Raw genomic sequence first — 13,873 nt, 5'->3', positions numbered from 1 at the left:
ACCTTGAGTGTTAATCACATATCGATGTGAACTGGATTATTGACTCTAGTGCAAGTGGGAGACTGTTGGAAATATGCCCTAGAGGCAATAATAAATTGGTTATTATTATATTTCCTTGTTCATGATAATCGTTTATTGTCCATGCTAGAATTGTATTGATAGGAAACTCAGATACATGTGTGGATACATAGACAACACCATGTCCCTAGTAAGCCTCTAGTTGACTAGCTCGTTGATCAATAGATGGTTACGGTTTCCTGACCATGGACATTGAATGTCATTGATAACGGGATCACATCATTAGAAGAATGATGTGATGGACAAAACCCAATCCTAAGCCTAGCACAAGATCATGTAGTTCGTATGCTAAAGCTTTTCTAATGTCAAGTATCATTTCCTTAGACCATGAGATTGTGCAACTCCCGGATACCGTAGGAATACTTTGGGTGTGCCAAACGTCACAACGTAACTGGGTGACTATAAAGTTGCACTACGGGTATCTCCAAAAGTGTCTGTTGGGTTGGCACGAATCGAGACTGGGATTTGTCACTCCGTGTGACGGAGAGGTATCTCTGGGCCCACTCGGTAGGACATCATCATAATGTGCACAATGTGATCAAGGAGTTGATCACGGGATGATGTGTTACGGAACGAGTAAAGAGACTTGCCGGTAACGAGATTGAACAAGGTATCGGGATACTGACGATCGAATCTCGGGCAAGTAACATACGATAGACAAAGGGAATTGTATGCGGGATTGATTGAATCCTCGACATCGTGGTTCATCCGATGAGATCATCGAGGAGCATGTGGGAGCCAACATGGGTATCCAGATCCCGCTGTTGGTTATTGGCCGGAGAGTCGTCTCGGTCATGTCTACGTGTCTCCCGAACCCGTAGGGTCTACACACTTAAGGTTCGGTGACGCTAGGGTTATAGAGATATTAGTATGCGGTAACCCGAAAGTTGTTCGGAGTCCCGGATGAGATCCCGGACGTCACGAGGAGTTCCGGAATGGTCCGGAGGTCAAGATTTATATATGGGAAGTCTTGTTTTGGTCGGCGGAAAAGTTTCGCGCATTATCGGTATTGTACCGGGAGTGCCGAAAGGGGTCCAGGGGTCCACCAAGGGGGTCCACCTACCCCGGGGGCCACATGGGCTGTAGGGGTGTGCGCCTTGGCCTATATGGGCCAAGGGCACCAGCCCCAAGAGGCCCATGCACCAAGAGATAAGGGAAAGGAAGAGTCCTAAAGGGGGAAGGCACCTCCTAGGTGCCTTGGGGAGGATGGACTCCTCCCTGGCCGCACCATTCCTTGGAGGAAGGGCCAAAGCTGCGCCCCCCCTCTCCCTTGGCCCTATATATAGTGGGGGGAAGGGAGGGCAGCAACACCTAAGCCCTGGCGCCTCCCTCTCCCTCCCATGACACATCTCCCTCCTCCCGCAGCGCTTGGCGAAGCCCTGTTGGAATCCCGCTACTTCCACCACCACGCCGTCGTGCTGCTGGATCTCCATCAACCTCTCCTTCCCCCTTGCTGGATCAAGAAGGAGGAGATGTCACTGCTCCGTACGTGTGTTGAACGCGGAGGTGCCGTCCGTTCGGCGCTAGGATCATCGGTGATTTGGATCACGACGAGTACGACTCCATCAACCCTGTTCTCTTGAACGCTTCCGCGCGCGATCTACAAGGGTATGTAGATCCACTCCTCCCTCGTTGCTAGATGACTCCATAGATTGATCTTGGTGACACGTAGGAAAATTTTGAATTATTGCTACGTTCCCCAACAGGACTCATGGGCCAAGTGGTGGAAGAGAGGAGGCAGGGCGCGCGCCCCCCTAGCCCAAACCAAATTGGACTATGGGGCCGGCCCCCTTTCCTCCTTTCCTCCCTCTCCTTCCTTATCCCTCTCCTCCTTCCTTTCCCCCCTAGTAGGAGTAGGAAAGGGGAGTCCTACTCCTACTAGGAGGAGGACTCCTCCTCCTGGCGCGCCCTGCAAGGGCCGGCCGGCCTCCCCCTTGCTCCTTTATATACGGGGGCAGGGGGCACCCTAGGACCCACAAGTTGATTGTTCCAAGCCGTGTGCGGTGCCCCCTCCACCATAATCCACCTCGATCATATCGTAGCGGTGCTTAGGCAAAACCCTGCGTCGGTAGCAACATCATCACCGTCATCACGCCGTCGTGCTGACGGAACTCTCCCATGAAGCTCTGCTGGATCGAAGTTCATGGGACGTCATCGAGCTGAACGTGTGTTGAACTCGGAGGTGTCGTGCGTTCGGTACTTGGATCGGTCGGATCGTGAAGACGTACGACTACATCAACCGCGTTCTCATAACGCTTCTGCTTACGGTCTATGAGGGTACGTAGACGATACTCTCCCCTCTCATTGCTGTGCATCACCATGATCTTGCATGTGCGTTTTTGAAATTACTACGTTGCCCAACAGTAGGATTCCCCCTCGGGGCGCACCCCATGAGGCCGGCCAGCCCCCTCCTCCACTCCTTTATATACGGGGGAGGGGCACCCCATAGACACACAAGTTGATTTCTTAGCCGTGTGCCATGCCCCCCTCCACAGTTTTCCACCTCGGTCATATTGTCGTAGTGCTTAGGCGAAGCCCTGCGTCGGTAACTTCATCATCACCGTCACCATGCCATCATACTGACGAAACTCTCCCTCGGCCTCAGCTGGATCTAGAGTTCGAGGGACGTCACCGAGCTGAACATGTGCAGACCGCGGAGGTGCCGTGCGTTCGATACTTGATCGGTTGGATAGCGAAGACGTTCGACTACATCAACCGCATTACTTAACGATTCCGCTTTCGGTCTACGAGGGTACGTGGACACACTCTCCCGGCTCGTTGCTATGCTTCTCCTAGATAGATCTTGCGTGATCGTAGGCAAATTTTTGAAATACTACGTTCCCCAACAATCATTGGCCAATCGACGGAAGTGCAAAGGCTCTCTGATAGTTCTTCTGTTAACCACTTGCATGCGCACCTGATCATGGACTATGGGCGCAATCTCTGCAACTGAAGAACCGTTAATCCATCTTCCGGGCTCTCCAAACCGCCTTACTCTAATTTTTTTAGTGTTTTTATCACCCTCCTTAAGCCATGTGATCCTTGATGTTTGCATCCACATCATCTCCTCCCGATAAATAAACTCATTCATTTTGTCCATGATTCTCCTAATATCCTCTGTGTCGGCGTTCATGTCCATAAGCTCCTCGAGTTGGGACCTAGACTTGGCCAATTCTCTAGCCACGCTACCAAACTTCTTATTGCCCCACGCGCTGGAGTTGCCATGGTCTCTCTAAGAGCTTCGTGGAGCTTGTCCAGATTATCAACATAACCAACATGATCCCATGCATCCTTGATTACTTCTAGAAGTGAGGACTCACATTCCCAGAATACCTTGTATGTATCTCCTAGCTTTTGGGCCAACCTGACTGGCATCAGGCTCTCCTTTCAATACCAAGGTGGTATGACCAGAACAAGGAAACACAACATGCCGCACTTGATAGAACGGAAAAATATTGTTCCACGCATTAGTAGTTGTCGCTCTGTCCAAACATACTTTAACGTTACCAGCACCAGTCGACATGTTATCATAGGTAAAAGGAATACTCTTGAAACACAAATCAACAAGTTCACAAACTTCAAGTGTGTCCCAAAAAGCAACCATTTGTGGTTCGGCCTAGGGGTATTGGATAGATGCTCAAAGTCCCATAGAGCTTTTTTAAAATCGCCAATAACGAGCCACAACTGGTCACCGACATTCTTCAATCCCACAGCTTAGTCCACATTAAATGTCTATTTTTAACACGGGGTTCACCATATACAAAAGTAACTCTCCATTGTGTTGCATCAACATGTACCTTGACCAATGCATTAATATATCTATCATCTCTGTCCAGAACCTCTACTACACACACTTCATGCCAGAACAATGCAAGTCCTCTACTCAAACCATCAATGTCAACTCCTTCAAAACCCTTCAAACCGAGACGAGATCGAATTCATCTCATCTTCACCGCCTTTTGTCTAGTTTCACAAAGGAACACCATTGTGGGGGATGCGACTGAGCTATGGTCGCAATCTCATGAACCCTCCTCCCCCCCCCCCCCCCCCCCCCCAGCTTATAAGATTCATTTGTCCCGGCGGAGTTCCTCAAAGGAACCCGCCGATGTTGACGTGTTTTTTTTCATTATTGTTTTGCAGACCCAATTTAACTCTTTTCGGATCCTGCTTTGCTGAAGGATTAGGAGGGATCACAGCTCCAGATTTCTGGATTTTTTTTTTTGAGGAACAGATTTCCGGATTGCTGTTTTTTTTTTTGACAAGAAGATTTCTGGATTGCTAGCTGCATATTATTTGAGCTTCGGCCCGGAGGCTGTTCAATTGCAATAAAATTGAAGTCGTTGAGAGCTGATCCGATTTCTTTGGTCCTTCCGTTGACAAAAAAAGTATTAATTGAATGATGGGAAGGGCGCAGTGTAATTTTCGCATCGCAGCCGTCCATTCGGCACCGATCCGACCGTCCATTGCCCGTGCGCGCGGATCGACGGGCCCACGCCACCCCTTCCCGCGCCGTTTAAATACTCCGCCCAAACTCGTCTTCCAGGCATCACCAACACAACCCACTCCCGCCAACACAGCGCGCTCCCGCCTCCTCAAATCCCAATTCCCCATCGCCCATCGCCAAATCTCTCCGCGCCTCCACCCCGCCAGCCGCCATGGAAGCCTCAGCCGCCGGCGCCGTCGCGAAGGCGAAGAAGTACGTGGTGGGGCGCAAGCTCGGCGGCGGGCCCAGGAAGCAGGCGGTGGCGCGGTCCGTCAAGGCCGGGCTGCAGTTCCCCGTCGGCCGCATCGGGCGGTTCCTCAAGAAGGGCCGCTACGCGCAGCGCGTTGGCATGGGCGCCCCCGTCTACCTCGCCTCCGTCCTCGAGTACCTCGCCGCCGAGCTGCTGGAGCTCGCCGGGAACGCCGCCAAGGACAACAAGAAGTCCCGCATCATCCCGCGCCACCTGCTGCTCGCCATCCGGAACGACCAGGAGCTCGGCAGGCTGCTCGCCGGCGTCACCATCGCCCACGGCGGCGTGCTGCCCAACATCAACCCCGTGCTGCTCCCCAAGAAGGCGGCCGACAAGGAGCCCAAGTCGCCCAAGAAGGCCGCCAAGTCCCCCAAGAAGGCCTAGTCGATTACTTACTGTCTAGTAGGAGTACTTCGTAATAGAATTAGTGTTCGCTGTTTGGGTAATGGTGTCGATGTAGTGATGTTCTGCTCTGCTTTGAAAAAAAGAACGTCAGAGATCTCTCTGACTTGCTGTAAATTTCTGCTCTGTCGACAATCTGTTCATGATTTTGTAGTGCTATATGGAGTTCTACATTTGTGCGGACGGATGAATTGTTGTATTTATTACCAATCGTCTGTATCTGACAAATTGACTTGGCGTGGTTACTAGAAAAACTAGCAGGAGTCAGAGTTGCAAGCTGAAGAAGCAGAGGAGCATCCCTGACCAGTATTTTACATGTCACGTAGTATGAGTTCAGGTTCAGACGAAGAAGCCGGTGCGCACAAACAAGGGGTTGATGGGCAAGCTTGGCAAGAAGGGAGATCCTGGAAGATAAGCCCCTCTTGCCTTGCCTTGTCTGACTCTGACATGATCGGCCCGTCGAATTCAGTTCACGGTGCCACTGAATGAGAGTGTCTGATTCAGTCCTTTCTTGCCGATGCAAGCGAAACTCGCAGGACTTCAGAGAAGCACAAGCAGGAATTGTTCAGAAGTTCACGGTTTGTGCTTTGGTTTGGGCAGAAGAAGAAGCCGCCTCGGTTCATGCTGGTGTTCATGTGTCAAATGCAGGGTGATCTGGGCGCACCTGAGGAGCGTCGGCGTCTGGCTTGACAAGATCATACCACTGTGGCACCACCACATCGGCCAGAACGCGCTCTTGGACTCAGACCTGTACCTCCTCCGCGCAACAAACCCATTGCTCTGAATTTCTGAATTCTGAATTCTGAACCTGATTCAGTATATGGAGCTCAAGCAGCATGCCCGTTGTTCCTTCCTTCATTTCAGCAGGTCACGAAAACTGGCACAAAGCCATGTATGTGCTCACTTTGTCGGACAACATGGTGATCTCTTTCATAAACTGGTTCAGAAGGCACTGCAAGAGTCAGGTCGGCTGGGCCGTCCCCGCAGTCGATCAGCTGCCGGCGACTCCAACCAATGAACCAAACAAGCTCCTGGAAAGGTACGGCGAAAAGAAGCCACCATTCTTCTCCACGGCAACCTGGAGCTTGGAACACCTGAGAATTCCGATCACAGCGCTGATGTTGTGACTCGTGATGCCATCCGCAGGTACTGCTCGCAAGTAGCGCAGTGCAGGAGCTGGAGCTAAATTTATCCCCCCTTAGACCGAATAGGGGATCGGTTAGAAATGCCCTCACTCCTGCAAATGAGTTGTAGGAGGTTTGGCGCGATCTGGACCGGCGAGTGAATTAACACGATTGTTGGAGGAGGTTTGGTGCGATCTAAACCGGCGAGTGAATTACACAAATTGTTGGAGGAGGTTTAGTGTGATCTAGACGGAGAGTGAATTACACGATTGTTGGAGAAGGTTTGGTGCGATCTGTACCGGCGAGTGAATTATTAGCGACATCCTTTTTATTTTTTCGTCCACTCTCTGTGCGCTGCCCTACTAGTCTACTGTACATGATATTCGCACAAAAAAGAGTTTACTGTGCATGAAACAGTTCGTCGGCCAAATTTTCCCCTTGTCTTGATAGATACAGGCGTCGTGGTTTCTATTTCATCATGTACTACTTCTCTTGCAGTTTTCTTTGGTGATGAAGACTTCCTCTTCGATGAGAATGACCGAAGCTTCAGGGACAAGAATAAAGTGATGCCCTTTTGGTTTGTCAGCGAGCTTTGGTTAAGCGTCGTGCCTAGTTTGGTGCCTTTATGAAAGTGTTCTGAATTAGTGCAGTATGCACCTGTGTAACCTTAGTATAAATTATTTGTAATCAGTACCTGGACCAGTGTTCTAGATGGATGATTGCAGGCAATGTACCAGGAGTATGTCTGCATAAGACTACTACCCCTTGGCTATTGTAATTTATGCACCTCTCAAATGTTGGATTGGGTATTATGTATCCACCTATTGTGCTACTTTGCTGCTCTATAGCACTGAGCTTTATGCCCTGCTTCTCTCAATCAGGCTACACGCTTCTCCTTTGTGCTCAACTCCTGTTGTTTTTAATCAGGATAAATACTTATGATTTATCATGTGCAACTAAAGATGGTAACACCCGCAAAAAAAAAAAAACTAAAGATGGTAAGCTTGCCCAGCTGGCACACGCGGTTAGCCACAAGGTTTGGACCCGACACCGTGCGGTAGGGCGCGCTGCTGGTCTAGTTCTTATTATGATAGGTTAAAATATTTGTTCGCCAGACACTTCTACTTTGGATTTATGGTTACCTTTGATGAAAGTGCATTTTCTACTACCGTGCATTAATCAGCCGCTTAATTATTTCAGGATCCTAAAGAAATCACAATGTACTAACCTTCTGCACGTCTTATTTTTCTTGACCTTTCTGTCACATGATCAGTTTGTGTGTGTCAGCCTTTCTTAAATAGTGTTTTTTTGTTTGGATGCCTCCCCCTTTTGCAACTCTATATATCCCATAAATTTATTTTCTCTTTCTATTTAAAGATTTGGATGCTTGATATCTTCTGAAATAAAAGTTTGTGTTATATTCTATTTGGACAAATGTGTTTATACCGACGAGATATTTTAAACAAAACTTATACAAAACTGATCTATAAAAAACTTGATGAAACTTGGTACATACAATAGTTTTTTACAGTTTCGTAAGGTCTCTCCATGTTTCATATTTGAATTTTAAAATTTGTGAAAATAAAATATATTCAAGAGTGATCTTATTTCAATGTTCTCTTCACAAGGAACATAAATTTGCAAATGTATCATAAATCAAACTTACTGTTCAAAAGATAAAATAAATTTAAATTTTAGAATCATATGAAAAAAAACTGGTGGCTGATACAGGTAATAACTTACTGTTCAGTACTACTAGTCTCTACTTTGTGAGTGAGAGGAACGGTATTGCAGGTAATAACTACGAGGGGAAGTTGTCAGGAGAAATAATGATTGATTGATACGACATAATTAATGCTCTCTCCGTTCCATACTAGTACAAAGTTGTACTAAATCAGCGACGTGTAATATGGAACGGAGGGAGTAGAACAAGGGGCCATAAATTGATATTAACTAAGCAACACAAAAACCAGATGCATGCACGGATCCGAATCTCAAAGATAACCGGTGGCTAATACATGTATACCGTGCATTCTCTACCTTTGATAGTTCTTATTATGATAGGTTAAATACTTGTTGGATTTATTGTTACCTTTGATATTATCGTTTATTTATTATTTTCTACTTCTGTGCCTTGATATACTGACATTCTATACTGCATACCCGCAAACGATTATTGGAGGAGGTTTGGTGTGATCTGGACCGGCGAGTGAATTATTAGCGACATCCTTTTTATTCCTTTCGTCCACTCTCTGTGCGCTGCCCTACTAGTCTACTGTACTCTACATGTAATGAAACAGTTCGTCGGCCACTTTTTGATGAATGATTGAAAGCTCGTCAGAAAAAGAAGAGGAGACACAGTGCGCGTGTACGGTGCGCGGCAGGTAGAGAGAGAGACCTCGCGACATAAGTCAGTTGTACCACCGGCGATCGAGCCAGTCTCTCCCGGCTCCGGCTCCGGCGCGCCGCTATCCATACCAGAGGTCCTTTCCCTGCCGCCCGCGGGATACAACACACGAGGATGAATTCCCTCTCCAACCTCCTCGCCCCCCGCGCGCGCCCTTCCCTCCCGCTCCCGCTCCCGCTCCGCGCCGCCGCCCCGGCCACCAGCAGCGCCAGAGCGGCGGCACCGGCCCCGCGACGGTGGCGGCAGCGCGCGCGGCTGTCGTCGCCGGTCTCGGCCGTGGCGGCAGAGGCGCCCTCGGTGCCGTCGCCGTTTGGTGGCGAGCAGAAGGAGAAGGAGGAGGGGCAGTTCGACTGGCTGGACCAGTGGTACCCGCTGGCCCCCGTGTGCGACCTGGACCCCGGCGCGCCGCACGGCAAGACGGTGCTGGGCCTCCGCGTGGTGGCCTGGTACGACCGCGCCGTGGACGAGTGGCGCGTGTTCGACGACGCCTGCCCGCACCGCCTGGCGCCGCTCTCCGAGGGCCGCATCGACGACAAGGGCCGCCTCCAGTGCGTCTACCACGGCTGGTGCTTCGACGGCCGCGGCGCCTGCCAGTTCATCCCACAGGCCCCCGCCCTCGGCCCACCTGTCTGTAACCATCCATCCATTCTCCTTCTTCCTCCTCCGTTCGATCACAAAACCAAAACCAAAACCGAAATGTTTTCTTCTCTGAATTGCGCGGCGCAGGTGCACAAGAACAGCAAGGCGTGCGTGGCGTCGTACCCGAGCGTGGTGCAGAACAACATCCTGTGGTTCTACCCGAGGGCCGACGAGGAGCACCAGGACATTCTGCAGAGGAAGCGTCCGCCATTCATCCCGGAGATCGACGACCCCTCCTTCGTCACCGTCTACGGCGTCAGGGACCTCCCCTACGGGTACACATCCTCAACCTCGACCTCCATATATGCGGGCGGCTGCCTCCCTCCATTGCACAGTCTCACAGTCACAGCTCCGTTGGTTTGCAGCTACGATGTGCTGGTGGAGAACCTCATGGACCCTGCCCATGTCCCCTACGCGCACAAGGGGTTGATGGGCAAGTTTCGCAAGAAGGAAGACCTCGGCAGATAAGCCTCTCTCTCTCTATATATGCATGCCTGACATCGAATTCAGTTTGCAGAGTGTCAATGAAACACTGAATACAAATGCTGATTCAATCGTTGTTCTTGTTCTCTTCACAGTTGAGTTCGACATCGAAGGCGGCGGGCCGATAAAGATGAAGACGAAGGAGGCGAACGTGGACGGGTTCCTGACGGAGCAGCAGGAGAACCGCGGCTACTTCCGGTACGTCGCGCCGTGCACCTTCTACGGCTCGCCGCTTCCCAGAGAGGTCGCACCGTTCGCCGTCGACGACTCGCCGCTTCCCAGTGAGGCCACGGAAGAGGTATGCAGCCATGGATTGATGAGCCCCGTCTGCAAGTGAAGTTGGCAGCACTGGACACTGGAGAGACCGAGAGAGGAACAAATCAGTTTATGGCATGGATTGGTTTGGGCATGCAGGAGAAGAAGAAGAAGCCCCAGTTCATGATGGTGTTCATGTGCATCCCAGTGGCGCCGGGGAAGAGCAGGGCGATCTGGGCCTTGCCGAGGAACGTCGGCGTCTGGCTCGACAAGGTCATACCGCGGTGGTACTACCACATGGGCCCGAACGCCCTCTTTGACTCGGACATGTACCTCCTCCACGTCGAGGTAATTAATGGAGCTCAAGCAACAGAGACACATTGCTCTGAATTTCTGAATTCTGAACATGATCCCATTGTTCTTCCTTCGTTTCAGGAGCGCAACTTCGCCGCGGCCGGCGTCGAAAACTGGCACAAAGCCGTGTACGTGCCCACGTCGTCGGACAACATGGTGATCGCCTTCAGAAACTGGTTCAGAAAGCACTGCAAGAGCCAGGTCGGCTGGGCCGTCCCCACAGCCGATCAGCTGCCGGTGACTCCAACCAAAGACAAGCTCATGGAGAGGTGCCACGACAAGCTGGAGCTTGAAACGCCTGATAATTCCGATCATAACAGCGTTGATGTTGTCCGCAGGTACTGGTCGCACGTGGCGCAGTGCAGGAGCTGCAGCGCGGCGTTGAAGGCCATGAAGGCACTGGAGGTCGCCCTGCAGTTCGCGTCGGTTGCGGTCGTCGGGTTCCTCGCCGTCGCCAAGGGGACGCTGGTGACGTCGGTCGTGCAGAGAGCCGCCGTCGTGTCCTTGGCCGTGCTGTGCTTCGGGGCGTCCCGCTGGCTGGCGAGCTTCATCCAGAAGAACTTCTATTTCCATGATTACATCCATGCTTACAAGTGAAGACATATTCCGGCCCGTGCCATGCAATCAAAGAAAAATAGATGTGCCGAGAGAGGGCTTTAATACATATATGCTCCTTCATGTATGCCTTCACATCCTTATGCTGTCCAAATAAAGGAAAGTTGTAAATATGCTAGCAGTTTTGCTAAGTCGCAGTAAGACTTCGTTATGTTTCAGTCGATGATATATTCCTTTCATCTTGCACGGAGATTCGTAAAAAAGAATTCTTTTTACTTTCTTTTCTTCTTCTTCTTCTTATATACTAGTATCACTTGACTCAGACAGCTATGTCTTAGTCAACTGAGACCTAGGAGAGCATTGCTAAATTCGGGCATGACCTTTGCTCATTTTTTAAGTATTTGGATCACAATTCAAATAGGTGAAATAAAAAGGAGTTAAGTGCATAAGTACATTTCATATATGAAATGGAAGTGCATTTAAATAATTAAGAATAAATGAATAAGATTCCAACTTTATTATAATAAACAAAAAATACAAACTTAATTACAAGTTTGTTAATAACAAAATGAAATGGATAAAGAAACAATACATTTTATTGAGGATCAAACAATTACAAAGTGATCACACAGAATATACATTATAATTAGAAACAGGAATCTTTACTAATGGATTTACATAGATCAAAAAGTAAAAGAAGAAAAGAAATGTAACCCCTAGAACTAAACCTAAACTGGAGTAGTTCTTCTTCTTCTTCCGATCCTCTTTACTTCTTGATCAAGACCTACAAAACAAACAACAAACAAAAGGAATTGTGTTATAGTTAAAATGTTGCATTTTCCAAAGGGAAATGCATTACTATATGAGCTGGCACTTAGGACTACTTGGTACTGGTCCAAATATCCTTAAATAGAAAGTTCCAAAGGAAATCCAACATAGCCAAGTAATGAACATTAAGTAACCAAATGTACAGTATAAGAGACAAAAGGAACAGTACATGGAGAGAACAGCTGTAGCAAATCAAGTTCAAGAGTGGAGTTGCCCAGGATATAGGCACCACAAGAGGTGAAAGGCACAGCTCATGCTGCTGTACATTAGTGCAAAAACGCAGAGTTGGATCCGTTACTTTCATTCAGCACCGTTGGATCCTCATTCAATGGCCAAAAACAGATTGTGCTCCGTTCACTGCACCATCTCGTTTTTCTTCCTCACGCAGCCGCCGACCTACCCAGCCTTAACGAATGTGTGTTCCGATATTCAATGGCTAAAAACAGCAAATTCTTTGAACAATTCTCACTGTGTGTTCCGATATTTTACTCAGCATATACCTTTATTATAGTTAATCTAATCCCTCTAGGTAAGAATAAGTAACAAAATCAAGAACACATAGAGTTGACATAGAAGGGTGGAAGGACTCGGATCTTAGCACGCCTCACACTACCAGAATGTGTGATGGGATCGCTACCCTTGCATAGGGCTAAGTTAATCGCCCGTGGGTAAAATAACACACCTGTGCAGAGTGTATTAAATTGTGACTTGTTACTCCCTGATCTGGGAAAGATCCGTGAGCGCGGCGTGAAAGGAGTCTATCGGAGATTCTAACAACCGTGAAGTCTGATGACTAAATGTTTTAAGTAAAACTTGATGCTACAGATATTTTCCAAAATCATTGCCGAGACCTATTTGGAATCAGTAGTAGCTACAGTGCATCTCCACCTCACGATATCTATGAACTTGTTGAGTACCTCCTGTACTCATCCCTTGTACATTAATCCCTTTAGAGTCCCTACGAAGGAGAACCCTGAGGACCCCGAAGCAGATGCAAAGTTCTTCTACGAGAAGCCAGACTTATCAAGAGGAGCGAACAAATGTGTCAATTACGTCATCACAGATGAAGATGAGCCTGAGGAAGAAGTGTTAGATCAGTAGTCATAGGATAGTCATTGCAATAGAAGTAACCTAGTCACAATAGCCGTGACCAAGGCTAGGATCACCAGATCATAGTATCATAGTGGCACAGTGTCTTCTGGTACCAGTAGTTTGAATCTTTTGGATCTTGTTCAAATGAGTTTGTAATGTACGAGTTTGTTGTTTAGAGAGGCGATTTTCTATACATGATGGTAGCTACGCACGCATGATGGCAACCACAAACCCTTTGGCATAAGTGTCTTCTTTATATACGAGGTGTCGGGTTTCTTATGGCATTGCTACAAGTACATTTTTGTTGTATAGAAATAACTTTTTCTTACGTCTCGTTGTCTTTTTATTACCTTTTTTCACACAAATGCCCTTTTTGAACCAAAAGGGGTTTCCCCCGCCCCAACTTTTTATAAAGCCAAAGCAAAGCCACCAACATAAACTGTTAACAGCGCTCGGCGGCAACTGGAGAGTAGTTGCCACAGAAGAAAGCCAGGTTTTAAGCTGCCCTATTACATAGTTTTTAGGCAGATCTAGACATGATACATAGCCAGGTAGGCAAACATGCCAGCTCACAAATAGATCAAAGCAAAGATGTGCAAACTAGCAGGACGCAACCCAACGATGCTCCGAAGATACATTTAGTGCCACTCCGAAGATTCAAGTAGGTCCCAATCTTTAGAGTTGCGTTTAATTCTTTCCAATAAATCCTATTTGAATTCAATAGTCTTCATCATAAAAGAGCCAGCACAAGAAGTATCGAGCATGATGCGATTGCTATCAGAAAGCCGAGCATAATTTTTTTGAATAATCATTTATTTTGAGAGCTCATGATTGGGGCATGAATATAACATTGATTTAAGCCTCCCCCAAGCTTGAGCGATGCTTTCTCCTTCGCGAGGCCAGAAATTATATATATAATTGCG

General features: G+C 48.4%; 1 protein-coding gene and 1 pseudogene across 1 annotated transcript; both read left to right on the top strand.

The window, feature by feature from the left end:
• Positions 1 to 4,625: 4,625 nt before the first annotated feature.
• Positions 4,626 to 5,372, top strand: LOC125506196 (putative histone H2A.5 pseudogene; annotated as a pseudogene).
• Positions 5,373 to 8,730: 3,358 nt separating this feature from the next.
• On the top strand, positions 8,731 to 11,314 carry LOC125507490 (protochlorophyllide-dependent translocon component 52, chloroplastic). Its single transcript, XM_087522040.1, has 7 exons — positions 8,731 to 9,371; positions 9,471 to 9,658; positions 9,749 to 9,848; positions 9,961 to 10,164; positions 10,281 to 10,469; positions 10,557 to 10,744; positions 10,814 to 11,314. Exons 1-7 carry the CDS (start codon positions 8,859 to 8,861, stop codon positions 11,070 to 11,072), a joined length of 1,641 nt encoding a protein of 546 aa, XP_087378166.1. The 5' UTR covers positions 8,731 to 8,858; the 3' UTR covers positions 11,073 to 11,314.
• Positions 11,315 to 13,873: the final 2,559 nt, after the last annotated feature.

The sequence above is a fragment of the Triticum urartu genome, chromosome 5A (genome assembly GCF_056163025.1).
Source record: "Triticum urartu cultivar PI428250 chromosome 5A, HENAU_Tu73, whole genome shotgun sequence".
Classification (NCBI taxonomy): domain Eukaryota; kingdom Viridiplantae; phylum Streptophyta; class Magnoliopsida; order Poales; family Poaceae; genus Triticum; species Triticum urartu.
The sequence above is the reverse complement of the archived record's forward strand: the minus strand, read 5'-3'. Positions and strand labels throughout refer to the sequence as shown.